We start from the raw sequence: 27,603 nt of genomic DNA, 5'->3' as shown, positions 1-27,603 counted from the left end.
CCTCAGTTTCTCAGAAATCTCCTTGCAACCTCAGGGCCTTTGCACCTGCTGCTGCCCTCACCCACAAGGCTTCTCTCCTGGTCAATCCTTACCCACCACTCCATTGCTGGCCCGGCTTTCTTGTCCTGGGGCAGCTTTTCCTGATATCCCCAGAGAGGTCAGTTCATGATAGCACACCTAAGCACTTACCTCCCCCGGCCCCAGGCAATCATCTCCTTGAGAACAGGAAGATCGGGGTCTTTCTCCCTTGTTGTATGCCCACTTCTCAGCACAGCGCCCGGGGATAAATGCCTGCTGGGTGCGTCACTGGAGGGCGGGGATGTCCGGGCTCCCTCCTGGGGGCCACGGGCATCTGGAGGGGGAGGTAGCACTAGGTGGATCTCCAAGGCTGTTCCTGCTGGGTGAGCCTGAAGGGACCACTTCCCTTCACTACCCCGAGCTTGTCCACCTGGAGAGGGGGGCGCTGGGCTCGTGGGACAGCACCCTCTGAGCCCAGACGTCCTTGTGCCCAGGATCCTGTGCCTGACCGTGCAGGTGAAGGGCCACAGATCTCAGAGGGCCACAGATCTCAGAGTGAGGAGGGCACAGGAGCAGACACAGATCTGTCCCTGCCTCCCGACTGGTGACACAGCGACGGGCAGCCTGCTGAAATGGAAGGTGGAGGCCGGCGGGGGACGCGGGGGTGGTTCCAGAGGAAAGGCCGCGGGGGCCTGGACTCAGGTCCGCAGTCCTTGACAGCCAGAGGTAGACAGGCCTGTCCTTGCACGGACTTGTGAGGGGAGTGGAGCCAGGCCCGGCCCGACGGCATTTTTAGCCTCCATGCCCCCCGTTCCACCGTTCGAGCAGCACCGCATCGGCTCGATGCAGGAATCGTCTGGAGGTGAGGCTGCCTGCCGTCCCCCCTCCCCACCACACTCGCTTGTGCAGTCGACATCTGGGCAAACCTCCCGAAGCCCAAACAGCCGGGCCTCTCCTCCACCTCCAGCCGCGCAGCAAACATGCAGAGCCTCCAGCGCCTGCCCGGACCTGACTGTGCCCTCTGGCAGCAGCCCAGCGCCACAGAGAGCAGGCGGCGGGGCGCTCAGGCGGCGGGCTGCCCGGCATGCGGGGAGAAATCAGTCCAAGGGGCCTGGGGCCTGTCGGGTCCTGCTGTACACAGCCCCTGAGCAGGGGGGGCTCCTGTCTCCTCAGGGAAGCACCTAGGTCCCAGCCCCATCCTTCCCCAGCACTGGTCCCAGTGCCCGCGTCCCACTGTTGGACCCCACCCCACTCCAATGTGCAGACAAGAAGCAATCTTGTGCCCACCCCACCCCCCACCCCCCGTCCAGGCTGCAGCTGCGGCTCTGCGGGGCGTGATTGTGACCGTGGTGGTGACGAAGGTGTTGGTAATGGTGATGGTGAAGAACGCGGCGGGGACGAGGACCCCAGCTGGAAGCCGGCTGTGGTTCCGTTTGGTCTCAACTCTGGGTGGTTCCTCAGAAACCACAGCCCACTCACCGAGAAGGAACTGGGCGCCGGGGACACAGGCCGCCAGGCTCAGCCCCTCGCTGCCCCTTGGTCTCCCCGTTTGTGACTGTGGCTGATGAGAGCTTCCGCCTGGAGCCCCGGCCGGGCTCCAGCTAGGACGGACTGGGCGGTGGCTCTTTTCGTCCTCACGTTGGTCTTGGCCTTCTCTCTGCGGGCAGTACCATCCCCCTCTGTCCCCCTCCGTCCCTCCCCTTGCCCCTTCCTCCCCATCACCGTCACCTCAGCCCTGAGCCAGGCAGGACTCTAAGCCTCTAAGCTGCTTTGCAAGATCCTCACGGGATCTGCCTGAGGTCCGGGGACTCCAGAGTCACAACCAAAGCGGGGATGTCACCGGCCCCGTGAAGATGCATCTACTGAGCACTGCTGGGCTCCACCTCGGGGCCCGACAGCATCCCCCCGAGGTGGTGGGGGTCCGTGCACCTGAGCAGGCCATGGGGACGGGGCCCTCTCCGTCCTGGCCTCCTTTCTCTCTCCAGGAGCTCCTCTGACCCCCAGACTGTGACGTCTTCTCTTTGCCAACAGCACCCACAGTTGCACCCCAGCCCAGACGCCTTGGCCCCCACACTCCAGCCCTCTATGCCCAGCTGGACGGGTCCCCAGGCGCCTCGGGTGGTACGACAGAGCTTGACCACCACCTCCCTCCCTGTGTCCCTCCCAGGCTTCTCCGAGCAGCCAGTGCCCCGCCACGAGGAAAATGTTCTTGGCGCCTCTGTATCCTTGCTCACCGCCACGGGGCGCTGCGGGCACGTTGGTAGCCAGCACGCAGTAGGGCCGGGGAAGTGCAAGCACCAGTCTCCCCACCTTGGTCTGAGCTCCAGGAATTGAGATAGAGCTAGAGAGGTTTGCCCAGAACCAGAGGAAGGCAAAGCAGGGCATGGTGGGCAGAGCAGGGAGCATGCTCCCTTGGGGCCTGGGAAGAGGGCAGGGACGGGCGGGGAGGTCTTTCCAGGTCAGCTTCTGCAGGGGCCTGGGTGGGCCTGGGGACTGCGGGGAGCCCTGGAGGTGGTCCAGCAGGGGAGTGCAGGCTCCCATTTGCCATTTGTAAGCTTGTAAGAGACCCTCCAGCCATGGGGGGCCTCCGTGGGCGAGGACAGGGCTCTGGAATCCTGCCTCCCGTGTTGACCCTGGAGCCCCGAAGCCCACTTCTTAGGACTTCCACGCTGGGTACAAGCACTGTTCACTGTTCAGGGAAGAATCGTGCAGAATGCTCTCAGGGCTGTTCTTCCCTCCTGTCCCGTCGCTGGGAAAGATCCAGGCACCTGACCCTAGGTTAGATCGCCCGGGCCCTGACCCCACCTGCCCGAGAAGGCAAGGCCCCGAGGGCTGGTAAAACCGATAACAGTGGCAAACATGACATTTTTCAGCAGCGTGCGAGCCAAAAGCAACAAAGACAGTGATGCCCCCGCTCCCCAGGACCAAGGGGCAACAGCCACAGAGGCCAGAGGGAAACAGATGGCTGCCTTGGGCGCTTCTGGCCCCGGGGTCCAGGACAGCACACAGTCCGACCCAGCGCTGTGTCTCCGGCACTAGACGCCCACAGTCCATCAGCAGAACAAAACCCAGAAAGTCCCACTGGCCTCACTTCCTCTCTCTGCCTGGCCCCTGCCTGGTTGGGTTCCGGCCTCCAGGGCCCAGGAGGCAAGTGGGCACCCCCCCCCCCAGTTTCCCGGGCCGCTGCTCCTGCTTCTGGCATTCCCAAGGCTTCCACATCGGCTCTGGCTGCAGAGTCTTTCCATCTGGGCCTTCGCCGCCCCTTGCTGACTCGCGGTCAGCAGTGGCCCCGGAGGTCGCTCACAGCCACTGCTGGTAATATCAGAGCCGTTGGGGATAGTGGGGAGGGGGTCTCCCAGTTGAGCAGAGCTGTTTCCCATGTGGGGGTTGCACTGGGACTGGACTATCTCATGGTACAGCACCAACGGGCAAATGTCAAGTCCTCCCGAGTTCAAAAGTCAGTGGCATAGAACCGAGTTGGGGAAACTGAGTCACGGTAAATGAGCGAGGTGACATGGAGGTTCCTCAGCGGTTGAGTCGGTGGTGCTTTGCAGCTCCGGTGAGGACCCCTCCCCCCACTGGGGTCACCAGCTAGCCCCTGCCATCCTGGTGTTTTGGCTCCTCGGAAGACATATTTCCTCTTTTCAGACCTCATGATTCTTCCCACAACCACACAAGGAGTGTGGCTCACGGAGGTCAGGCCGCAGGCTGGGAGGGGCGCTTGCGTGGGGGGGCCCTCCCCGGGCCAGCGGGGTTTAGGCTGTGTTGATTCCGCTCATCCCCCAGCCGCACCAAGGACAGAGGGAGCCAGCCACTCCCCACGAGCAAATTGTGGGTGAAACTCCCCGGGGCCAGCCGCACCCAGGCCCAGCCAGGTCGGAATCTCCAGGCCAGCGGCCTGTGTGTCCAGGTGGCTTTAAACTCTCACCAGGCGATTCCCGTGAGCACCAGGGATGAGAAGGCTGCTCGGCTGTCTGTGTCTCCGCACAAGGCAAGGGAAGCTCAGAGGGGTTAAGACACTTGCCCCAAGCCACACAGCTGGAGGTGAGGGAGTCAGAGTCCCTGTGGGTCTGACCCCTGGGCCGGAGCCCCAGCCTCCCTGACCACGGGGCAGGCGCTCTCCTGCCAGAACTTTCCCCCTAGTTTTGAAGGAGGAGATGGGTGAATCCAAAAGCAAAGAATGTGGCTGCAGGATGGGGCTGAGCCCCCACCAGACTCGCCCCCAGTCCCAGTGCAGACTCTCCCCTGGGGCCCAACACCCGCCCCCCCTCCGCCTGTGGCATCTGACCTCCCGGTCTCTCCGTTGGGGGGGGAGGGGGGGCTCCTCCAGTTCTGACCTCATTTCCCCAGGGATCTGCAGCAGCTCCCGGGGTCATGAACCCAGTCTGGGCCAGGCCCCAGCAGCTCACACCCGTCCCAGCGCAGTCTTAAGCCCAAGTTCCCTCTGCCACTTCATGGGGAAGAGTGGCCTTGGGCAAGTGCCCACCGCCCCACCCCCACTCCCACCCCCGGTTTCTTCATCTGTCAACTCCACTTGTTACTGAAAATATTTGCCCACCCCTGCCTGGGGGGAGTTGATGAGATAAGGTGGTGACAAGGCTTTGTAAATGGCAAAGGCAAATGTTAGCTCTGGTGTCACGTGCCGGAAGGGCCTAGTCTCGTCCAGCCAGGGCTTCTGGGCGCAGTCCCACTGTACCGCTGGCTGTGACTTGGGGCCACGCTTAACAGGGCCTCAGCTTCCTCACCTGTAGAATGGGAGCACAGCAGCCCCGTGCAGCCTGTCCTCACCGCACTAGCGCACAGATCAAACGCACCAGTCCCAAAATGCATACAGACCGGAGGACAACCAGGGTGGTAGGCGGGCCCTTCTGGAGAGTTCTGCGGGCTGTGGTGCCTCTGTGCTCCAGGCGGGAAGGAGGCTTTGTTCCTTTGCTCGTTCACGGTCTCCCTTTTCGCTGGAAGTGTCCAGTTCAAGCCACAGTGCTGTCGCTCAAGCTGTGTGACCTCAGGCTCCAGACCAGCCTCTCTGAGCCTCAGCGGTGTGTAAAGAACTTTCTGTCTACAGCCTGGAGGTGTCCGGCAAGTGGCAGTGCTATGGGAGCTGCCACAAGGGAGGAGGGAGGAGCCATGGGCCGGAAGCAGCCCTGGGAATAGTCCTAGGATTTTGTAGGGGGAGAGAAATGGTGGTTTTGGTATGGGGGCATGAGGGATCCTTTAATTTCTGGGACCCCAGGGAAGCACCCTGACGCTACCCTATTCTCCCTCCGCTGGTTCCCCAGCGCCCAAGCACGTGCAGGGAGTTTGGGGGAGGCCTGGGGGGTAGGGTATGGGCTGCTGTGTCTGAGCCCCTCCTTAGGGCTGGGCCCCTGCCGCAGCTGTCACCATCTTGCAAGTCCAGTGCCCTGATGGGGAAACTGAGGCCCAGAAGGGAAGCACCTCTCCCAGGGCACACTGCTAGCTTCTTGTAGTGAATGGTGCAGGTGCCCAACTGGTGTGGTTTCCCAGGGACCGAAAGTGTTCCTGGAACACAGCGGGGCTTTTGCTGTCAAATCCGGGAACATCACTGTTGGCAGAAGCAGCAGGTGCCCACGTCCTGCAGAAGCCTAACGACAACCACATGTGTAAATTTTCCAGTCGCCACATTAAAGGCGTAAAAAAGAAACAGGTGAAATTAATTTTAATAATAGACCTTATTTAACCCCAGATGTCCACAATATTTTCACTTGGACACGTAATCCACATAAACGTTATTAATGAGACGTTTTACCTTTTTTTATTTTATCCTAACTCTCCAAACCTACGGTATTTTACTTTTACAGTTTACAGTCTGCCCACATAACTGAATTTCAGATAAACCATGAAAAAAAATTTTTTTTAGTGTAAGTATATCCTAAATATTGCATGGGACACATTTAGGCTCTTTTTTTTTTTTTTTAAGGTTTTACTTACTTATTTGACAGAGAGAGAGGTCACAAGTAGGCAGAGAGGCAGGCAGAGAGATAGGAGGAAGCAGGCTCCCTGCGGAGCAGAGAGCCCGATGTGGGGCTCGATCCCAGGACCCCAGGATCATGACCTGAGCCTCCCAGCCACCCCAGTGTGCCTGTAATTTTTATTTGCAACATCTTCCAACCCTAGTTTCAGTACTTCTGGATCCAGAGGCATCCCAGCCACCCGAACTCGTGGGGGAGAAGGGGACAGGCAGGTGTGGAAGGATCGGGGCGCCCAGCAGAGTCCGAGAAAGCCAGTCACCCCAAGTCTACCTGCCTTGCTTCTTCCTTCTCCGTGGCCCCCCAACCATCATCCCTGTGTGGCCCGTGACATTATCGGTCTTTGTCTTGGTCAAGCTTTTTGGAAGCCGCTCAACACTTTCTATTTCCCACAATCTCCTGGCAGAAAAAACAGGCAACAGGGAAGAAAGTCCACATCTCGCCCACAATTCTCTGCATCAGCAAATTTTCCAAATCCAGAAAACGGGTCAGGGCCAGCGGGGGTGGTGGGGCAGGTCGGGAGGGAGGATGGGCCAGAGCCAGAGATGGGGAACCTGGGGGCCTGCCTCCTTCCCAGGCCTTCCTCTCTGACTCTGAGCCTCAGCCTTGCCGCACAGGGGCTGAGACACTTCAGGTGGGAGTCTCTGACTTGGGGTTGTCTCTCTCTGCCTCAGTTTACACATCCAAAGACACTGGGAAGTTGCAGTCCAGAGCCTGGGATGGGGAAGTGGACACAGCCAGGTGGCTGCCAGGGAAAGATACAGCCCGTACGAGAGGTAGGTCAGAGGGAAGCTGCCCTCCCCGTGCTGGGACTGTCCTGGGCTCCTGGCGTGGGCGGGGGATGGGGGTCGCAAGGGGTACCCATCCCAAGTGTCCAGGAATGTTGGAACAGAAGCCCAGAGAGGTAGGCCACAGCTGAGGTCACACAGCGTACCTACAAGGGGCTAGAAGCCAGCTGGAGAGCTGTACTCTGGGCTTCCGGCTGCCCCTGCCACATGCCATGGACAGTGTCACGTGACCCCACACGGCACTGCTGCCCAGGACCCCAGGAGAAAAGGACGGGGAAGGCCACTTTCCCCTGGGCAGTGCCTTACCAGAACTACCCCCGCCCAGAGCCCCTCTCACCCAGCTCACCACAGGCAGGGTGCCCCCATCACGTGATTTGTGGGCCCCCGTGCAACATGAAAACAAGGGACCTCCTCATTCATCAATTAATAAGGATTTTAGAGTGGGAACAGCAGAGTGTGACACCCAGCGCAGGGCCCTTCTGAGAGTGGGGTCGTGGGCACAGGATGGATACCCATGAACCCCCCCAGCAGGAGGAGAGCGGAGGCAGGAGGGACGCGCTCCCCTCACACCTGGCCTGGTGCAGCCCTTCCCAGGCTCCCGTCCCCTAGTCTCCCTAAGCCCAGGGTCTCCCTTCTTGGCCCTGCTCTTTATGCTGCCCCCCCCCAATCCCTCAGTTCCCTCCAGCCCCTCCCTGCACCAGCCAGCTCACCTCTGTCTCTGTCTGTCCCAGCAGGACTCTGCCTCCTCAGAGGTATCTTTCGTTGGTGGGACACCAGACCCTGTCCCCAAAAGAGCCCCGCGGTCTGACCTGGTCCTTGCCCTCCCCATCCCCCCTCGTCCCTACCTGTGCATAGTCTACAGTGTGTGCATTCTAACCCCATCCCTGTGGCCACCAGCCCCAGGAGGGGAACCACACAAACCAGAGGGGCACCGAAGCGTTCCATAACCGATCAAGACTCACAGTGTTGCGATCCCATGATATTTTTAAAACTTGAGAGTAGTGCCAAAAATGCAGGATGAAGAAAATAGCAAAGTTTCGAATAAAGACCGTATCAGTATTCTGATTTTTCCTTTAGCGTCAGGCTCCAGGATGGCTCAGCACGGCACCGTTACAGATCCCGTTGAGTCCTGAAATTTTAATAATCGGTTCATCTTCCACTTCTTGCACTACTGTTGAGTTTTTAGAAGTTTGTTTATTTGTTTGTTTATTACGTGATCTCTACACCCAACATGGGGCTTAAACTCACAACCCATGATCAGGAGTCACACACTCCGACTGATCCAGGCAGGCGCCCCTAATTTTGATTTTCAAAAAAATGTTGCACGAAAACACCATGTTCTTCATCACTGAGTGTTTTGGGTGCCCCCTTCAAGCTTTGTGTGCAAGGTGAGCACCTCCCTGGCCTCCCACAGGCCCCCCAACTACAGGGAAGTCCCCAGACAGGAAAGGACGGCCTGGTTACCAGTCACATCAGTGATGAAAATCGCGGCTGATGTGCACTGAAGTCTACAGGGCCAGACACCGCTCCAACTCTAGCCCTCTTCCCTCCCTCCCTCCCTTCCGTCCTGAGCACCACTCCAGATTCGGGATGAAACGGACCCGGAAACTTCCTGCCCACGCAGAACCCACAACCTGGTCTGGGGAGAGACAATGAAATAATAAGGAAGGATCAGCAAGTGTGCAGAGAAAATAACTGGGGAACCGACTCAGGGGGCCGGCTTCATGTTTTAGGGGTGGGAGCCAAGAATGGCACCCCCTAACTGCCACACCCCCCAGGAGGGACAGCCTGTTCGCTGGCCCCATTTTTCAGATGAGAAAACTGAGGCAGCTTGCCCAGGAAGTTCAAAGCCAGACTCTCACCCTGGGCAGGCTGAAGCCCGAGGGCTTTATACGGGGTGGGGCGAGTCGGAGTGGAGAAGGGGGCGGCACCAAGTGCCCCGAGGGTGTCCTTCTGCACTTCAAGGGCCACCTGCCTAGGAGACAAGGCCGCGTCGGCTGGATCGGGGGGCCTTTGGGTCCTTATTTACTGACTGAGGCCCCGCGCCCGGGGAGTGGAGCGCCGGACACCGCCCCCCACCGCGGCGGGGCCCCTTTAAGGCCGGCCGTGGGTCTGGGGCAAGTTCATTCATCCAGGGGCCCCTGCTGACTCACGCTTATGAAAGTGGTTTTCCTGGCCCCGCCCCCGCCCGCCTCCTGCGCGGCCGTGAAATACCCCGGCCTCCCCGCCTCGCTCAGCCTCCTCGGTCCCCTCGGGGAGACGGCCGCTTGCTCCGCGGTGGCCCGAGAGCCGGCCCTCCCGGCGTGCGCCAGCCAGGCTCGCCGCGGCCCCGCGCCCCCCGCGCCCCCGCGCCCCGCGCGCCGGTCAGGTGAGTGGCCTGAGCAGGGCGGGCGCGGTGGGGGAGAAACGGGGGGCCCCGCGGGCCGGGCCGGACGCTCTTCCGCCGCGCTCCGCGGCCGCCGTCCCCGGGTGCCCGACCGCCGCCGCCCACGTGACGCCGCTCGCCGCGGGGAAGGGAGGTGTGGCCGCCCCGGCGCGCTGCCCGCCGCCCGGCCACTGCGTCCTGCAGCCGGGCCGGGAGCGCCTCTCGTCCCCGCACCCTGCGTCCCGGGCACTTGGCGCCTGGCAGGCTTGGGGTGCTGAGCACGGGGCGGGGCTGCTCCAGGTGGGGCTCCGGAGGGAGGGGCGCACCGTGCCGGGCCCGGGGCTGCGGGCAGGTAGCGCTCGCGTCCACGGGCCCTCCTCTCCCTCGCCCTGCTTCAGCCTCACGTCCCTTTCTTGGTGGCACTGTTCCCACGGTCTGTTCCTCCGGGGGACCTTGCCCACCTTCCGACGGTCGGCGGCCGGCAGGACTTGAACTCGTTGGCAGCGTCTGGGACGTTCCTGGGCAAGAAGCCGCCTCCGTCCCGACCCTGGTCTCCCTCTCCCGCCCCAGGGTTAAGAACGCCCTCTGGGTGGGCTGGGCGTGGGGGAGATCCAAAGTCAAGTGAGCAAAGGGCCACCAGCAGTGCCCAGTAAATGCGGCCGGGCAGGTGTCCCGGAGGCTCAGAGCAGTTTTAGCCCCAGGAACGCTAGAAACGCCGGTGCTGCAGACTTCAAGGAAACATCCGTCATTGAAGGCAGCCGATGTTCCCATTTTTTCTTTGCTTATTTGCTTCTGTGAATGACAGACTCTCCCGGGAGCTGTTTGCAGTTGGCACTTGCTGTCTTCAGGAGGGACTCGAACAAAAAGTGAACATTAAAAGTTGGCCGTTCCAGTGCCACAAAACTAAAACGCGTAAATGAAATGAAAATAGTTTCAGATCGTCTGCTGTCCCGTGGCAGCGTGTGCGGTCTTCCAATGTAATGAGAGTTCTCAGCTGCTCGGGGCCGCAGCACAGGAAGTGACCTCGGGGTGGTGACCTCATGTATGTGGCATCTGGAGGCTTCTGGAAGGGAGCACTGAACTTGGAGCCCAAAAGCTCTGATGGGAAATGGGTCCCTCCACCTTCCGGGAAGCAGGATAAGAGGCGAACCAAGGGCTCCTAGGAGTGCCTCTTGCCCCTGTGGATGGGGGAGGAGAAGGTCAAAGGGACAAGAGGGGTGAAGGGCATGGCCCAGCGTGGGCGTGCTCATTCTGGGGGGCCATGGGGAGTCCACAAACCCCCAGGGTCAAACTCTAGATCTGTCACCCACTGGCTCTATGACCTCGGGGGCATGGCTTCACCACCTTGAGCCTCAGTCTTCACATCAGTGAAGTGGGTTGCCATGAGAATTAAAGTTGTAAGGCATATGGAGCTCTCAGCAAGGGCATTGCATGGGTCCCCATTACTGTTATTCCTAGGGACAGAAGAGATGAGGGCTACAGGCCTGGGGCTGTTGGGAGGTTCTAGGAGAGTGTGCTGGGGAACTGCCGTCCTGCTCCCCACGGCCTCTGGCAGAAGCTGTCACACCCTGTCACTCTGGAGCCCGGCTCCATGACCTCAGCTGCTCTGTAATATCGGAGAGAGTGGAAGGGTACACAGTTAAATAAGGATTAAATGAGTTAACGTGTATAAAGTGGTTAGAACATGCTTGGCACCTAGCCAGCTCGTCACAGACGTGCACAGACGTTAGCCATTTGTGTTGGAGGTGGTGGTAATGGTGGGGGGCACGCTTCCAGACCCTCTCCCGGGGCAGACAGCTCGGCGCCTGCAGGGAACCCTGTGTGGAGAAGGCTGCGCAGTCCCTGCTGCCATCTTTCATCCCCTGGGGCCCCGGGGACCAGCGGCAGGGGGACTATTCCCAGGATGAGGGTGTCCTTGACATGCCACGTGACATGACACTTCCTGCCATGGGTCCTTCGCCGCTGAGCCCCCCTTTCCTCATCCGCCAGCTGAGGTGACACGGCTCCCCTCTCAGGGTCATCAGACCCAGTGCCATCACTTAGGTGCAAGCCACTCACTAAAGTGCGGGAGAAGGTCTGTTGTTGTCCCCGGGGGAGCGACACCGGGTCTTCGCACCAGCCCATTGCTGGGGAGGGGATCTTCCTTTCCATCTGCTCCCAGTGGATGCTGGTGTTCCCGCCCCTCTGCACGTGTGCAGGTCGTATTCTGGCCTCGGTCACGTTTGGTCCCCAGTCAAGATTTTTTCTTCCGAGTGTGAATTGGTTGCCCACTTTTCCAAATCGGAGAATGCACATCAAAATCCAGATTTCCGCCTTGTCCAGTAGACTTCTGCCGGCAGTGACCCTGGGCCCCCATCCCTGGCTGCTCAGGGGTGGGGAGGGCACGTGCCAGCCTACTCACTCTTGTACACGTGCGTGTGAGCCCCGGTCTCACTGGGGCAGGCCAGTGGCATGCAGGGTTCACACACAGGGAAAGCCTCGGCACCGGTTTCAAAGCCAACTTTGTGACACTGAGCGACTGTGCGCCCTCTCTGGGCTCCAGGTGACACGTCAGTGACCTGGGGTCGTAACCGACAGCTTCCTGAGTGCAGCTGCGTGGGAAGTAGCTAGGCCCATGCTAAAGGCCACACAATCCTCAATGCTCCGTTGTCTTGTGGCCCCCAGGACAGCAGCGTGTGGGCAGCGGGTAAGGTCGGAGGCCCCCTTAGCTGGGTCTGGGGGAGGTGGAGCAGGTGGGTCTGGACCCTCCCTCCCTCTGGTACCTGCCCCCCCCCAAGAACTGGGTTTAGGTCCCTATGGGTGATGCGCTGCAGGCCTGTGGCCAGCAGGGGGCGTAGGTGTTCCAGAAACCGGCAAGTTTACAGGCATTTTCCCCAACCGGAGTGACTCTGGCTTGCCAAGCTTCAAGGCCACCTGTCCCGCCTGAGCCGCTGGAGCTGGCAGTGGGCTCCAGTCCTTGCCCAGTGGCATATTCGCTCCAGCCAATGCTTCACGGCGATCATCTCCCTGTGTCCCACCAACAGTGTAGAAACTATTATTATTCCCATTTTCTAGATGAGGAATCAGACACAGAGAGTTCCAAGAATGGGTCTGTGGTCACTAGCTAGGAAACATCTTGCTGGGCAATGGCTCCAAAGGCCACTGGCTGCACTGGAGACCTGAGGGCTGGATTGTGGGGTGGGGACTGTGGGGGACACAGAAGTGCTGGGCAGGGATTGCCGCGGGGCAGGGGAGGTGTTACAGAAGATGGCCCATAAGCTGGGGGTGTTGTTACTGTCTGCTGGTGAAATGGGGAGAAAGGGGCGAGGCTCAGACCTGGAGGTCACTGGGCTGGAGGAGAGGATCCTGCCTGGTGGGGTGGGAGGGGAGGTGGTTTGTTTGGACTGGGACAGGTGTGGGAAGGAGAGAAGGAACAGGAGAGTGTCATCCCGATAGGCCTCAGCGAGGACCTTGGACTTGACCCTGAGGGCCACAGGACAACACCCCGTAGCCGGAAAGGGAGTGCATGACACCCCAGGCTCACGGAGTAGCCCTTCCTCCCCGCTTGCCCCCAGGTCAGCTGCCAGCTGTGAGCCCCCCACCAGCCACAGCCATGAGCAGCTGGAGAAAGGACCCCCTTGGCGGCAGCAGCTCAGAGCCCCTCACGGTCGTCATCATCGGTGAGTGCATCCGGGAGGATGGGCTGTGCTGAACCCCTGGGGTGAGGGTCGGGAGCCAGGCAGGCCCAGGCCAGGCATTTCTTTACAAAAGTTGTCTTTACAGTTGGCCGTTGAGCATTCAGGACGTGCCTGGTGCTAGGCCTAGCAATTTACAAAATGTCACTCCCCGTGACCCCTCCAAGAACCCCTGAGGCCGGAACTGTCCACTGAGGCTGCCCAGCAAGGCCGAGGGGGCCCGGCCCTAAGCCTGCAAGGGCTACTGTGTTTCCCTTGTACCCGGCACGGTGCTCAGGGCCACGTGAGGCAGACGTGGCCGAAGCACGTGCTTCCTGTCCTCCTGTCTGCAAAATGGGGACAGACGGCCCCTCCCCGATTCAAAGGCCACCTCTGTAAATCAGAAACAGCTGAACATCGGTGACTGCATATGGTTCGTGCTAAGGGCACGGCGCATATGGGTGATACTCTGCACAGCACACGATAAGAAGGGGGGAGAGACAGATAAGGAGAGAAGCAGTGTCACAGGGGGAAATGCCCAAGAAGGGCCACACACGAGCAGTGTGACTCATCCAGGCTTGGGGACTGGAAGCCCTGCGGGGCGCCGTACTCCTCCTTAGCCTCCCTGCCCAGCTCGCCCCACCCACCCCCACCCAGAGCACAGGAATCTATCCTGTTAAGATCTTTCTTGTCTGTCTGACCAACCACACAGCTCTGGGAGGACAGGACGAGTTCTTAGTGATCTTAGAATCTGTCGTGTTGCTGTGCGACCACAAGCAAGTTACTTAAACTCTCTGAGCCCCAGCTTCCTCCAGTGTGAAAGGGGGAAATGGATAGCCAGCACCTTGCTAATGTTACTGGGGGACACGCAGGGCTATCGCACGTCGGGGCTTCGTGCATGGCCTGGTCCAGCAGCAGCATCTGTCACGTCTTACTGTTTCGTTCTTAAGATCCCTTGACACCTAGTAGGCACCCTATAAACGTCCGTGGTTGTCACCTGCATCGCCCTGTTGTTAAAGGAGCACCCAGGAGGCTCTCAGCAATGGTCCCTTACTTTGTCACTGTTAGTACGCACAGCGCCTGGCCCGTGCTAAGGACTCACTGTTTTATGTTTATGAATAAAGAGCAAATCAATGAATCAGACAGGTCAAGACCAAAGCCCTCCGAGCCAGTGGTCTGCTGCCCCTAAGAGCCCTGTCCTCTGCCCCCACCCTCCCTCCTCAGGCAATGGTCCCTCAGGCATCTGTCTGTCCTACCTGCTGTCGGGCTACACTCCCTACGTGAAACCAGATGCCGAGCACCCACACCCACTCCTGCAGAGGAAGCTCGCCGAGGCCCCGGGGGTCTCCATCCTGGACCAGGTGGGTCAGAGCTCTGGGCACAGGGCAGGGGGCACCCCCCCCCCCCGCCCCCCAGGGAACTGGGGCAAAAATAGAAAGATGCATCTGTTAGTCACATGAGGGGCTGCAGAGTCAGTCATGACATCAGTTGTCACAACTGAAGCAGTGGCACTCCTGGCTCCCAGGGTCGCCGCCAGGGAGGCCATTTAACCCCCTACAGTACACAGGACAGTGCCCCCCCGCCGCCCCCACCGAAGCACAAGCCCCTCCAAACAGCAGCAGTACCGAAGTTGAGAAATCCTGCCTGAAGCATTTGGCTTACTAGCCCCTGCCCAAGAGGGCACACCAGACCTTCACCCATGCCCCTCGCCTTCCGGAAGGCCACTCATTGCCCGCCCCCCCACTTCTGGCATCAGCCATCCTCCTAGCTCCCTCCCCCTCAAAAGCTGGCTGATGAGGAAGTAATTGGGTCTAGATCAGCATTTCTCAGAATGCCTTCTACAGGACATTAGTTCCTCAGAGAAAATATTCCTACTCCAGGAAGTCTGAGAGATACTGGGTTTGGCAGAACTAAATAGGTAAATGTAGCTTCGGGACTTGTCAGAGCCTCTACCGTGTTGATGTGCATTATCTCCTTCTGTGACGCAGCATTTTCCAAGCCTGTGTGACCGCCCTGATATGAGGGTGGGAATGCAGGCCTGGGCAGCCTTCCTCCAGTGCCACTCTGACCTATGCACCCCTCCAGGACCTGGATTACCTGTCTGAAGGCCTCGAAGGCCGGAGCCAAAGCCCTGTGGCCCTGCTCTTTGATGCCCTCCTGCGCCCAGACACAGACTTTGGGGGAAACATGGAGTCCGTTCTCACCTGGAAGCACCAGAAGGAGCGAGCCATCCCCCATGTGGTCCTCGGCCGGAACCTGCCCGGGGGAGCCTGGCATGTGAGTGGGAGCTGGGAGAGGGTGAGAAGGGCTTTGGGCCAAATCTGCCCGAGGTCTTGGAGAGACTCCCTCCCGAAAGTTAGGGCTCTCCCCTTCCCAGCCTCTCCCTTCCCTCACGTTCCTGCTCTCCCGGCCCTCCTCTCCCTCCTCCCCACCTGCCTTCCTGCGCCCACCCCAGCGAAGGCCTCCCATGCCCTCCCTCCCTACCAGCTTGGGGGCTCGGAGAGGCCTGGACCAAAGGACTCCTTTCGCACACAGTCCATTGAAGGCTCCATGGTGACGCTTAGCCAAGGCCAGTGGATGGGGCTCCCGGACCTGCCGGTGAAGGAGTGGATGCGTAGGAGGCGAAGGTGAGGCGGCTCGAGAGAGCCCGGGGAGGGCGGGGGTGACGGGCCTCCCCCGGACGTCGAGCCCAGTAGCCAGAGGTAGAAGGGCTCTGCGTTTCCGCTAGCCTGTCCCTCCTCTTACTTCAGGACGGGAAACTGAGGTTCGGATGGGGAAAGACTTGCCCAGGACCACAGGGGGCTGGGCTCACCCCAAGACCCCCTGCCAGTGCTCCTGCCACCTGATGGACAAACCACCCCCGCCCCGACATGGCCCCTGGGAGCATCTCAGCCCCTAAGAGATACTGACATGACAGCCGGCCCTTCCCACCACTCAACCTGGCCTGCAATAATTTCTTTACTTCAAGGTCAGCGAGGAGGATGCACTTCCTTTTTGAAATGCTCTTGTAAGAGAAACTTGACCACACATAGACAAGGAAGACAGCTCAGCCCAACCCGACATCTCTCCATTGCTCTTCCATTCGGGGGTGCTTCCCCCGTCTTGTTTCTGGCTCCATCATGGCCCCACGACTCCCACCCATCTGACCGTCCTTGGGGGACAGTTCAGTCACCGAGCAGATGAATTCCAGCCCCGCTCATCCTGGGAATCGAGGCACCACATTGCCAGTGCTCCGGGGGGTGGGGGGTGGCAAACGGGACCACCACTCGGGTGCTGGCTGACCTTGTGTGACGCCCTGTTCCCTCCAACCCCCAAGGGCCATGACAGGGGCCTGTTGTCCCCATGCTGCAACTCAGTTTGAGAAAGTCTCTGTGTTCCTGCAGATCTGGTACAAAGATAACCAGAGAGAGACAAGGACTTCGGTTTTAACTCTAGACATACCCTTTTGTATTCTACTTTTAAGGACAGGATACGGCATAGGATGTCAGGTGGTGAAGGCTGTGTTTGTCATCCTCCTTTTACGTGACTGCTTAATATTCCCCATTCAGCAGATCTCGCCTGTCTCTTCCTAGGGGCAGGGCCATGCCCACAAGGGCCACGCCCCCTGCCCTCCGGGGCTCTCAAGCCCCTCCCAGTCCTGGGGCTCTCCTCCTTTCCCACCTGCCCTTAGAAAGAACAGTCTGTAGCATCTTAGGACCATTCTCAGGAATAGTTTTTACTCAGAGAAGGGGAAGTGACAAACCCACAGACATAGACCCCAGAGTTCCAGTTTCAGAAGCAGATGGGCGAGCTGGGGAGCTCGCGGCCGTGGGGATGCCATGTGAGCTGGCACTACCATAGGACTTGGTAGGTGTCACCTAGGATCCTCCATTATTTTGTTTTGGGCGGGGAGGGGGGAGGAGCAGAGGCAGAGGGACAAGCAGACTCCGCACAGAGTGCAGAGTCCAATGTGAGGCTCCATCTCACCATCGAGAGCAGTACCTGAGCCAAAACCAAGAGTCAGACCCTCAACCAGCTGCGCCCCCCAGGCGCCCCTCGTAGGATTCTCCTTTAGCGAGTTCCTCCTGAGCTGGAGGACACAACCTACCTGCAGTCACACAGGCAGACGGCGGAGCTGGGATGGCGCCCAAGCCTTTAGCTCAGGTGCCCGGCGACACTGGCCATGCGGTCCTTGCCCGGGCAGGGGAGGCACTGAGAGCGAAAGCAAGAGGAACAACACTGGCAATAAAACAGCCTCTGCCCTTGCGGGGTGTGGGGTGGACTCTGCCAAGGGCTTTGCAGGGGCTGCTTTTAAATTAATGTGTTTAGTGAAGTCCAGGAAGCGCGCCCCACTCCAGCAGGCGGGTAGAACGTCTGCAGGAGCTCACACCTGACGGCAGCTGCCCAGAACCAAGAGCCAGACGCCCTCAGCCCCAGGAGCCCCCCTCGCACCCGCCCCCAGCACAGCCCCCTTCCTCCCGCCTGAGGCCAGCCACTTTGTCACCTCTAACTCCTCGCACCAGCTTCCTGGACTCGACAGGAACAGGATCCTCGCAGCTTTCCGTAGCTCAGTGTTCAGCCCTGGGAGCAGGGGTGACTGTCCTCTGCTGCTCACCACCGGGCAGGTTCTGTCCTGAGGTCCCCGTTCACAACACCATCTGACCCTCTCAGCCACCACAGGAAGTAGTTCCATTGCCGCCATCATCCCCGCTGCACAAATGAGGAAACTGAGGCCTGGATCGTGTCAGGCACACAGCTCACCAGCAGCGGAGTCAGGATTTGAACCCAGGCCACCTAGTTCTGGAGGCCACACTCTCCCCCGCCCCACCCTGATGAGGTACCCGAACTAGCTCCGTTTTACACATGAGGAGCTGGAGGCTCCGAGGGGGTAAACCGAGTCCCACAGCGGGGGAGGCAGAGCCACCGTCCAGCTCGGGGGCCCACTGCCGGCCTGGTCACACTGTCGCACCTGACGGCTCCCACACCCCCGTTAGCTGTCTGACACCCTCCATCCCCCATCTTCCCTTCCAGAGGTCTTCGCAACAGCCGGGCCACGGCCGGGGACATCGCTCACTACTACAGGGACTACGTGACCAAGAAGGGCCTGGGCCACAACTTCGTGTCGGGTGCCGTAGTCACAGCCGTGGAGTGGGGGATGCCTGAGTCCAGCGGCTCCGGGGTCTGGGAGCCCAACCCCCTCTTCCAGGTGAGCGGCTTCCTGACCACTGAGGACCGGAGCCAGCAGCCTTTCTCCCTGTGCGCCCGCAACGTGGTGCTGGCCACAGGCTCGTCAGACAGCCCAGCCCGGCTGGGCATCCCCGGAGAGGCCCTGCCCTTCGTCCACTACGAGCTCTCGGCCCTGGAGGCAGCCACGCGGGCGGGCACAGTGAGCCCAGGCTCGGACCCCGTCCTCATCGTGGGCGCGGGGCTGTCGGCCGCTGACGCGGTCCTCTACGCCCGCCACTACAACATCCCCGTGATCCACGCCTTCCGCCGGGCCGTGGACGACCCCGGCCTGGTCTTCAACCAGCTGCCCAAGATGCTGTACCCCGAGTACCACAAGGTGTACCAGATGCTGCGGGAGCGGTCCGTCCTGTCGCCTGGCCCCTACGAGGGCTACCGCAGCCTCCCTGAGCATCGACTGGTGCTCCTCAAGGAGGACCGCCAGGCCGTGCTGCAGGACCCCGGGGGGCTCCAGAAGGTCTTCGGAGTCGCCCTGGTGCTAGTGCTCATCGGCTCCCACCCCGATCTCTCCTTCCTCCCCGCGGCGGGCGCAAATCTGGCCATGGACCCTGACCAGCCCCTGAGCGCCAAAAGGAACCCCATCGATGTGGACCCTTTCACGTACCAGAGCACCCACCAGGAGGGCCTGTACGCTGTGGGGCCGCTGGCAGGGGACAATTTTGTGCGTTTCGTGCAGGGTGGGGCCCTGGCCGTGGCCAACTCCCTGCTGAGGAAGGAGGCCAGGAAGCCACCCTAGCGCCTGGCCTGGCCTCCTTGTACCCAGGCCCTAACGAGGAAGGGAGGTTCCTACAGCCCCGCTGGACACCCCAGCGAGGAACGGGGGCCTCTCCTGGCAGGAGACAGGAGGGGCCCTGAGCCCAGGCAGCAGCCTCTCGGATGAAGACGAGCAGGGAACCCAGGCTGCCTGGACTGGGACTAGTGCCCAGAGTGGGAACAGAGGCCGCAGGCCAGGGTAGGCTGTGATTTGGGGAGAAAGCTGCTGGTACGCCAGCTGAGCACTGAGCCAAGAGGACTCCAGGCCCTACTCCTTCCAGAATCGGGTCCCAATTAAACCCAGTACCTGCCTCCACTCCTGTGTCTGTGGATTCTGTGCATGGGGAGGGGGCTGGGTGCCCCCCGGGGGGGCGCAGAGCACAGGGTCATGTGGGAGAGCCTTGGGCTGGGGAGCTGTGTGATAAGGGACGGTGCCCTAAGTCGGGGCACAGCTGTGTTAGGAACTGAGGGGAGGGTGTGTGTGGGGGGGGTGTTTCCACAGCCCCCGCCCACCGCTCCAGCCTAGTCCCTGCCCCGCTCCTTCCACTCTCTCAACTTAAGCATCACTTAGTGCAGGCGGTCTCCCCTGCCAGGAGCCCCTCCATTACCCCCAGGAAAACCCCCTGTTCCGGGGCCCAAGGTATGAATGGCTCGTGTATCTGTGCGATCACTCCAGTATCTGTCTCTGCCCGCTTGGATCGAGGTGCCAGGAGGCCAAGGACTCCCCCACCCCCACCTCAGTCCCATTAGTGCAGCCCATCGCCTGTCACGGGCCTTAACACGTCCTTTGGACAGATGGACGATGGATAGGATAGGATAGGATGCGAGGGGAAGAGGGTGTCCTGGGCCACCAGTCTGGGCGCTGGTGGGGGAAGTTTGAGGGGGCCCGCGGGCCCGCAGCAGTGGTGGGGGAGGCCCAGCGCGTGGGCACGGTCCCCGGAGCTGCAGCCAGCAGAGGGCGCTCCGGGCTCGCCGGACACCTGCGCTCCGGCCCTTGCGTCGGCGCCGCGGGTGGGGTGGGGGAAGCTTCGGGAGGGGGGCAGCGGGAGACTTTCGGGGGCGGCCCCCAGGGAGCCCCCGGCTGCGCGGCCGGACGCCCACCGAACCCACGCCTCCTGGGCAGCCCCTGCGGTGGCCAGGCTGGGGTCCCGCCCCCAGCACCGCGCCCCCGCGGTTCGCCCCCCCGCCGCCGCGCCCGGCTGCCGGGGGCGAGGTGGGGGGGAGCGGTGGACACGAAGCACGTGGCTCGGGGTCCAGGCGGAGCGCCCCCCCTTCCTCGGTCCCCCGGCGCCGGCCGGTCCCCGCGGTGGCCGCGGCCGCGGGGCAGAGGGAGGGAGGGCGGGGAGGCGCGGGCGGCGGCGGCGGCGGGGAGGGGTCGCGCGGGGGCGGGCCGCGGGCCGGGCGGGGGTCGGCGGGCTTCCGGGCGGCGGCGGCGGCGGGCGCGGCGCGATGTGCGAGCGGGCGGCGCGCCTGTGCAGGGCCGGCGCGCACAGGCTGCTCCGGGAGCCGCCGCCGCAGGGCCGGGCGCTAGGCGGGCTGCTGCGCTGGGTGGGCGCCAGGATGGGCGAGCCCCGGGCGCCACTGGCCCCCGACGCCCCCGACGCCCCCGCTGCGGACCCCGGCCCCGGCCCGGGGCTCGGCTCGCCGCGCGGGGGCACCGCCGTCATCCTGGACGTGAGTACGCGCCGGCCGGGACCCCAGCCCTCTCCTCCCCCCACCCCCGGGCGCTCCCGACGCCGCCCTCCTGCGCCCCCGCCGGGACCCGCGAGGCCCCCTCCTCCCCGGCGGGGGACCCCGGCCCTTTCCCCCTCGGCCGCCCGGAGCGGGACCCGCACCCGGCCCCTCCTGAGTCCCAGAGCGCGACCCCAGCCCCTCCGAGTTCCAGACGGTCTCCGTCCCAGTCTAGCCTCCCCAGTCTAACCACCACGGTCCTCCTCTTCCCACCCCCCTCCCTCCATTTCTGGGGATCCCCACCTTCTCGGAGCCGGAGCCGGGACCCTGGAGTCCTTGGACCCGGCCACCGCCCCCCTACTTTTGTGCTGGCTAAACCCTTACCCTTTCCCCAGCCCTGTACCTCACCCTGTACCTTCATCCCTGTCGGGACGCGAGCCCCTGCCGCCTCCGGCCCCCTCCTCTCCATCCCGACGCCTGCCTGAATCCATACTTTTCTGAAATCCCCCTCCCCTTCCAGGCTCCGGTGCCCCTTCTCTCATCCCGGTCATAGACCATGAGCCCGGGTTTTCTCATCCCCAAAGCCCCTTTCCACCCCAGGCACCGGCGGCTCTGTGACAGTGAAGCCCCCTCCCCACCTGTCTTCTCTCCTTCTGGAGAGCTGGGGCCACCCCCATCTGTTCTGTCTGAGCCTGGACCCCTCTGGGCTCCCCTCCAGCCCCCACCCCCACCTCTACTAGGAGCCCCCTCTGTTCTCTATTCCTTCCATACCCTCCACTCAAACCTCCCCCCATCCCCTCCCTGATCCAACACACCCACCTCTGAGAAGCCCACCTCACCCTCCCACCCACTCCCCAGGAGTGGGAGGAAGAATCTACGGGAGGGACTGCTGGGGGTGGGGTGGGAGACCTGCTCTGTAGAGCCAGGGAGAGGCGGAGAGGGCTTGGTTCACTGAACCACCCCCACCTCCGAACAGCACAGTGGTAGGTTGTGCCTGTGCTCCTGAGGGTCCTGTACCCGGTGGGTTTGGGGGAGAGTTGTGTCTGTGTGTTGGATCCTTGGGGGAGCGTGGATCTCCTCTCCTCTTCCCTTCTTCTCTCCTGGAACCCACAGTTGGCTCTGTACAGAGGGGGCTGGGCAGGGCAGGGGGAGCTGTCCTGTGGGTGCTTGTGGTTGTCTGCGGACACGCGCGTGCTTGCACAAGCGCACGTGTGCACACACACACTTGCGTAGCCGCCCTCTCTCCAGACCCCAGTGTAGTTCGGGGAAAGCCCTGTCCAGACCCTTCCCGTTCCTAAGTGTACAGGCAGCGGGCTCCGGGGTCCTCATCATGCTGGTGTGTGTGGGCTCTGAGCCTCCATTTCTTCATCTGGGAGAGGGAGTGGTGCGTGGGGGTGGGGAGCGGAGTCCTGGAGCCCCATCACGTGGTCTGCTTCTGTTGCTTGGTTGTGGCCATCCTGGGCCACTGGGGGTGGGACCCTGGCCTCGGGAAACTTTGCTGTTATGAGTAGGGGCGGGGCTCTGGTCCTTGTCCCCCACTCCCGCCCCAGCCACGGGGGCTCCTGCCTAGGTACCCCAGAGCAGGGTTTCAGCTGAGGGAAGGGGGTGATGTCTGAGAAGCCTTCCTGAGCTGCGGCTTCAGTGTGTCACAGTCTCAGGTGCTTGGGGGGGCAGTGACATCTGTCCTTGGCCCCAGGGCCAGAACCAGAGGTGGGAATGGATGGTCAGAGGCGGTGATGCTTCCCCCTGCTCCTTCTTACCAGCATGGCTCACCTCATCTTGCAAATACCAGGTCTCAGCTCACCCTTGGAGGGGTGGGTGGCTGTCAGCTCCCCCCGCCCCTCCCCCTGCAGCCACAACCTCGCATCTGCAGCCCGGGTGCCGAGCTCTGGGTGGTCTGCTTCCACCCACTCCCCCACCCAGAAAACAATCCAGTGCCGGCCCCCGGCTGGTCCTCGAGGTTTCCTTAGCAGACATCTCTGTTGGGACCTAACTGACGGGGTTCCAGGAGGGGCGCAGCGGCTGCGTCCCCGGGCCACAGATGCCGAGTGTGGGACTGCGCGTAGCTCGGTGGGTGCGGCCGCGTGGACAGCCCTCTCTGGAGGCACACCCGCAAGCGTGTGGCTGGGTGTGAGCCTGTGTGTCCACATGTGTGCGCGCATGGCTGCCAGCGTGGCCGTGGGCAGGCTGGCGGCCCAGAAGGAGAGTGGGCGCTGCTTCCTCGAGGGAGGCTGGGAGGGCTCTGCCTCGAGCGTGCCTCCCGCCCCGGATCCCAGCTAGGGTCTTCTCTTGGGGGAGGGGCCGCTCTGCTTCCCAGCACCCCACCCCCCGCACCCCCAGGAGTGGGATCCCAGGATGAGTCAGAAGCCACTGGAGGGCGTCTGCCCCTGTGGGGCCCCAGCTGACTGTACTTCTCTTCTCTGCAGATTTTCCGTCGGGCAGACAAAAACGGTGAGTTTCCCTCCCAGACCGTCCCCTGAGTGAGGCCCTGGCTCTTTCTGTCCTGATGCTTCAGGGAAAGGGACCTCGGGTGGGGGCATGAACAGCCTTGCACCTAAAGGTTCAAAGTACAGGATGCTGAAGTGAGAAGGCCACAACCCAGCTCTGCCCGTGCCTGTTTCCCTGTCTATACAGTGGAATTCCCGTGGTTCATACTTAGTAGGGGTGCCACAGGGATTCAGGGAGTTGGTGTCTGTGATGCCCGGGTGTTCTGCGTGTTGTAGGTGCTTGGGGAACATCAGCCCTCAGCTGGGAGGGACCAGAGCAGCCCAGGGAGGGGGTGCCCAGCGACCACCCTTTAAGGGGCCCCTAGCCTCACTCCAGGCCCTGGCACATCTTCCTTGCCACGATCTGGTGCCCTTGGTGCTATTGCTCCTATTCTGACAATTCCGTAGCGGCCCAGAGAGGTTAAGTGACTTGCTCAGGGTCACCCAGCTGCATGAAGACAGTCCAGCTTGTGCTGCGACACTGGGACTTTTCCCCATGTCAGGTGTCCTCCCCATCGATGTGAGGGGCACATTGTCGGGGCCGTGGATGGTGACACTGCACTTCTCCTGACTTCTTAGAAAGTCTTTCCAGTATATGAGGGACGTGGGGGTCTGAAAAGGACCAGGTTTCCCAAGGGACACCTGAGCCTCACAGCTGCAACCAGGAGCAGCACAACTTCACAGAAACACCTTCGTCCTTATTCCCAGGGCCAGCGCCACGCTCCGTGGCCTTTAGGTAACACATAGTCCCTCTGCAGGCCTCAGCTTCCACATCTCTAAAGTGGGCTGATCAGTTACTCTTAACTTGCCTGCAGCCTTGGCTGTTGGGAAAGTGCAGGGAGGAGATGTGCGAAGGGTGGGGAGCAGGGGGTCCTCGGGCCCCAGCACCTGTCCTGCGTGGGCTGGAATTGCAGGTGGCCGCTCTGGCCCAGGGCCCTGCACCCCCTCCCTCCCTGACCCACCCCTCCATGGTACCGGGGTGGAATGAGAGGCCTTGGGGGAGGGCCTTGCCCAGGCCTGGACTAGAAGCCAGGGCCCAGGGGTCTCCATCCCCTGCCCCTTGGCGTGATGATGGTCCCTCCCAGGCCTCTTGGGACACGGGACTCCCAAGTTTCATCTGGAGCAGGGGGGATAGATAGGGATGCGGGGGCCCTGCAGGGACCTCCAAAAGCGCTTGTGGCACCTGGGCCCAGACAGCCTTCGAGGTTCATCGGGGGTCGAGGGGCTCGATCCCAGACCCGGATGCAGGTGTCTCTCTGGCGTCTTCAGTGTGCTGTGGCCTGGGGCCACGTGTTCACCTTCGCCCATCGTGAGTCCCTGGCTAGTAGGAATGTGGGCTTGTCCCTGCCGTGGGCACACAGTCAGTCTTTGCAAAGGTCTGTAGGCTTCGAGGTCACGGGTCTGTTCCCTGCCAAGTGCGGCTGTGCACGGCCATGGGGCACAGCAGGAGTCTGGCTGCCGGTCTCCCTGCAGGCGGCCGTGGCTCTGCGTGGCCTTGCCTGCTTCTGTGATGACCGCTGGACACACCGAGTGTGCGCGGACCCGTGTGTGTGCACCTGCCTGGTGGGGGTTCGGCACGCCAGCCTCCCTACAGGCCCACGTCGGGTCTCCTCCTAGTCGCCTGATGCCCTGTGGGAGACCGTGTTTCCGCCCCCTGAGCACAGTGGAGGGGTCCCTCGACATGGCTCCGTGGCCCCCACAGAGGCGGAGCCCATCCCCCTCCAGGAGCCTCAGGTCTTCCCGGCCTCCACACTGAGGGGCTGTCGCCCGTTTGATGTCGGTCCCAGAGGAGCTTCAGGGCCTGTGAGGAGGTGGAGTCCCTTCTCTGTCACAGTCCTGGCTCTTGTGACCTCAGGCCAGTCAGCAAATGCTTGGGGCCTCAGTTTCCCCATCTGTAAGTGGGCCTGATGACACCGGGACAGCCCTCCGAGAGCCCCGGTGGGGCTGTTGCTGGGTCCGGGTGCCCAGGCCATGGGGAACCGTGCGGGCCGACGCCATCCGTGGGCATGGACGCCGTGGTTTGCCAACAGGTGTTTGGTTCCTACCCACGCTACCCCGGGAGCTTACCACCCGGGGGGCTGCCAGAGGCCACCCAGCACGCCCTGTTCCTTGACCTCACCGGGGCTTCACTGCGCTTCTGCTGGGATGAGAAGCATCACCGTCTTTTTAGCGATGCCCAAAGCTTGGCCCAGAGCACGCAGGTGCGGGACTGCCGATCCCGGGCTGGGGAGCAGCGTGGGCAGCGGGGACTGAGAACACATCTGGGTAGGGGGACCGGGATGAACCCACAGGGGCAGCCAGAGCCGCAGACGGGACGCACAGGTGGGTGCTGGCCCTGCCCCGGGCATCCGCAGGAGTGATGCCCAGAGGTGCAAGGTGGGGTATGGTCTCCCGGGAGAAGCCTCCGGAACCCCAGGGCCAGGTGCTCGGGGCCAGCCTGTGCCGGTGGCTCCCAGGGCGGACCCTTCTTTGTTGAGACAGACCGATCATGGCTCCTGCGCGGAGGCTGAGGGTCAGGGGTCTGCCCCGCAGCCCAGGCACGAAGCCTGGGAGGGTGGCGGGTGGTGTCCAGCAGTGCCAGACTGCGTGCCTCTCCAGGGACGTGGGCACAGGCAGAGTCCTGGCATTTGAAAGGTCACGGTGACAGAGGCTGAGCTCATGCTCGTTAGCGAAGACACCTGCAAATGGCCTGCTCAGCGTCCTTGCTGGGAGGGGGTGCCAGGCCCTCTCCTCTGATGGTACAGAGGCCCCGGGCAGGAGCCAGGAGCTGTTCCTTCCCTCATTAGCGGAGCTGGGCTCATTAGGGCTGTGGCAGGACGTTCAAGGTAAATGCCACCCGAGAAGTCTGTGCCCAGGAGGCCTGGCGGGCATCTCTCTGCCTGCGCGCCCGAGCCTGGACAGGCGGAAGGAGGGGAAGGCAGGGAGATGCCCCCCGCGCCCCCAAGGCCGCACCCGTGGCAGCCATGAGTAGTCAATCCCCGCAGGCTTCCCCTCCCCCGCAGTGCAGACTTGGCCTTCCCCCTGGGGGGCAGGGGCTCTCACCAGAAGACTCTGCGCCTGGCCTGGGGGGAGGCATGGACTTGGGGGCCAGTTGGCTGAGGCTCTAGCTCCAGCTGTGGATCCCTTAGCGGCTCTGGGTCTCGGTATACCGCTCTGGAAAATGGGAGTCTCCTGAAGACCGAATGGCCCGCGTGTTGGCCGCAGTTCTGCTCGGGGCCTCCTTGTTTGAATCAGCTCTGGTGCCAGAGGAAACTTGGAAAGTCTCCTCTTTTTCACAGACTGGAAAGAGCCTCCGTGGGCTGTGCGTCGTTTACAGCTGGTAGCGTGAAGGCCTTTTTATGGTAGCCTGTGTGTGTGTGTGTGTGTGTGTGTGTGTAAGGGGGTGGGCTGGGGCTTGTCTGCTTTGTTTAGGGAGGAGCTCTTGTTTTTGAAAGCTACAAAGTCATTTCCCTCTGTGTCGCTGAAACTCCTGGAAGTCAGAGGGCAAGCTGGGAGGTTGCCTTAGCGCAGCCCTCCCTCCCGCACAGGCATTTGCTCCCTCTCTCCCGTCTCCTGCGCTTGCAGGCCGGAGCGGCCGGAAGGAAGACAGGTGGAGGGAAGCCGTGGCAAGGTGCGAGGGTCTCCCTCTGCCAAGCTGGTTTCTGGGCCCCTACTTTGAGCCCCTGCAGAGTTTGTGGGAGCAAAGTGAGATCGTTCCAGGCCTTTAAAATACAGGAATGGGAGCGCCTGGGTGGTTCTGTCGGTTAAGCGTCTGACTCTTGAGTTTAGCTCGGGTCATGATCTCGGGGTCCTGGGATTGAGGCCTGCTCCATGGGGGGTCTGCTGGAGGTGGTCTCCCTCCCGACCCAGAAGGGGCATCTTCTCATCCAGGTGCCACGTGGGCTTTTAGGGGACTTTGACTGCAGACTGGCTGGAAGTCACGGCAGGGGGTCTGTGCCAAGGGGCTGGGGCTTCCCTCTCCCAGACTTCACAGACACCCACAGGCGTGGCTCCTTTAAGGAGCAGCTGGAACTGGTCTGAGATCACGGGGAGGGGTGGGGATCAGTTGCTCCACAGGTGTGCCTAGGTGGAAGGAAGTTTGGGAAGGGGGAGCTGGGCCACTGCCTCTCCCAGAGTCCCTGGCGTCTGCCACGAACTCCCTCCTCTGTGACCGTTTGCCCCCAGCCCACGAGACCTGCCAGTGCCCCGGGGGGGCTGCGGGCAGAGGGAGAAGAGGTGAGACAGAGGGTGGGTGGGTGGGACCTGGGGCTTTGGGGCCCCAGCTGTCCCAGGCACACACAGGCTGGGCAGTGCCCGCCCGGGGCCTCCTTTCCCTGCGGTTCGGCGTCCTCACGGCTGTTCTCTGGTGGACTGAGAACCACCTGCCCACCGTGGGCTGCCGTCTCACGTCGGCCGGCGTGAAGGTTCGGGCCCCAAGTTTGCCGCGTGGCTGGTGCGGCGTGGAGAGGAAGCGTTCCCTCCCCTGAGTCGGGACCGGGGCTGCAGTGGGAGATGGTGCCGGTGTCAGGGGGTTGTGTGGGCGTTTGGAAGCAAGAGAGGAGGGTCGTCAGACCCCCCGCTTCGGCGCGGTGCTCCCTTGGAGGGTACCACCCCCAGCGGCCAGCGAATCGGGGGAGAAGAGGGCCTGGCCCAGAGCAGGTGCTGGTCATTGACCTGAGC

The 27,603-nt window shown here is 62.1% G+C and overlaps 2 protein-coding genes across 7 annotated transcripts in view; both read left to right on the top strand.

Moving 5' to 3' along the window:
- Positions 1 to 19,103, top strand: part of OSGIN1 (oxidative stress induced growth inhibitor 1) — a 42,378-nt gene extending 23,275 nt beyond the window's left edge. Inside the window, exons 4-9 of one of the 3 annotated variants that reach the window (XM_047710039.1) lie at positions 6,680 to 6,781; positions 12,713 to 12,817; positions 14,036 to 14,172; positions 14,897 to 15,088; positions 15,347 to 15,438; positions 17,822 to 19,103. In XM_047710039.1, coding sequence (XP_047565995.1) covers positions 6,680 to 6,781; positions 12,713 to 12,817; positions 14,036 to 14,172; positions 14,897 to 15,088; positions 15,347 to 15,438; positions 17,822 to 18,770 — 1,577 coding nt within the window. In that variant the 3' untranslated portion in view covers positions 18,771 to 19,103. Of the gene's footprint in view, positions 1 to 6,679; positions 6,782 to 8,712; positions 9,162 to 12,712; positions 12,818 to 14,035; positions 14,173 to 14,896; positions 15,089 to 15,298; positions 15,439 to 17,821 lie in introns of those variants that run through there. The other 2 variants (XM_047710040.1, XM_047710041.1) reach the window with 2 other exon arrangements.
- Positions 19,104 to 20,236: 1,133 nt separating this feature from the next.
- Positions 20,237 to 27,603, top strand: part of NECAB2 (N-terminal EF-hand calcium binding protein 2) — a 29,563-nt gene continuing 22,196 nt past the window's right edge. For all 4 annotated transcript variants that reach the window (XR_007123876.1, XM_047711222.1, XM_047711221.1 and 1 more), the window contains exons 1-2: positions 20,237 to 20,461; positions 22,885 to 22,909. Coding sequence is in view for 3 of the 4 variants with exons in the window: in XM_047711222.1 (XP_047567178.1) it covers positions 20,237 to 20,461; positions 22,885 to 22,909 (250 nt within the window). In the remaining variant the exon portion in view is untranslated. The remainder of the gene's footprint in view (positions 20,462 to 22,884; positions 22,910 to 27,603) is intronic.

Source organism: Lutra lutra, chromosome 17 (genome assembly GCF_902655055.1).
Source record: "Lutra lutra chromosome 17, mLutLut1.2, whole genome shotgun sequence".
NCBI lineage: Eukaryota > Metazoa > Chordata > Mammalia > Carnivora > Mustelidae > Lutra > Lutra lutra.
The sequence above is the reverse complement of the archived record's forward strand: the minus strand, read 5'-3'. Positions and strand labels throughout refer to the sequence as shown.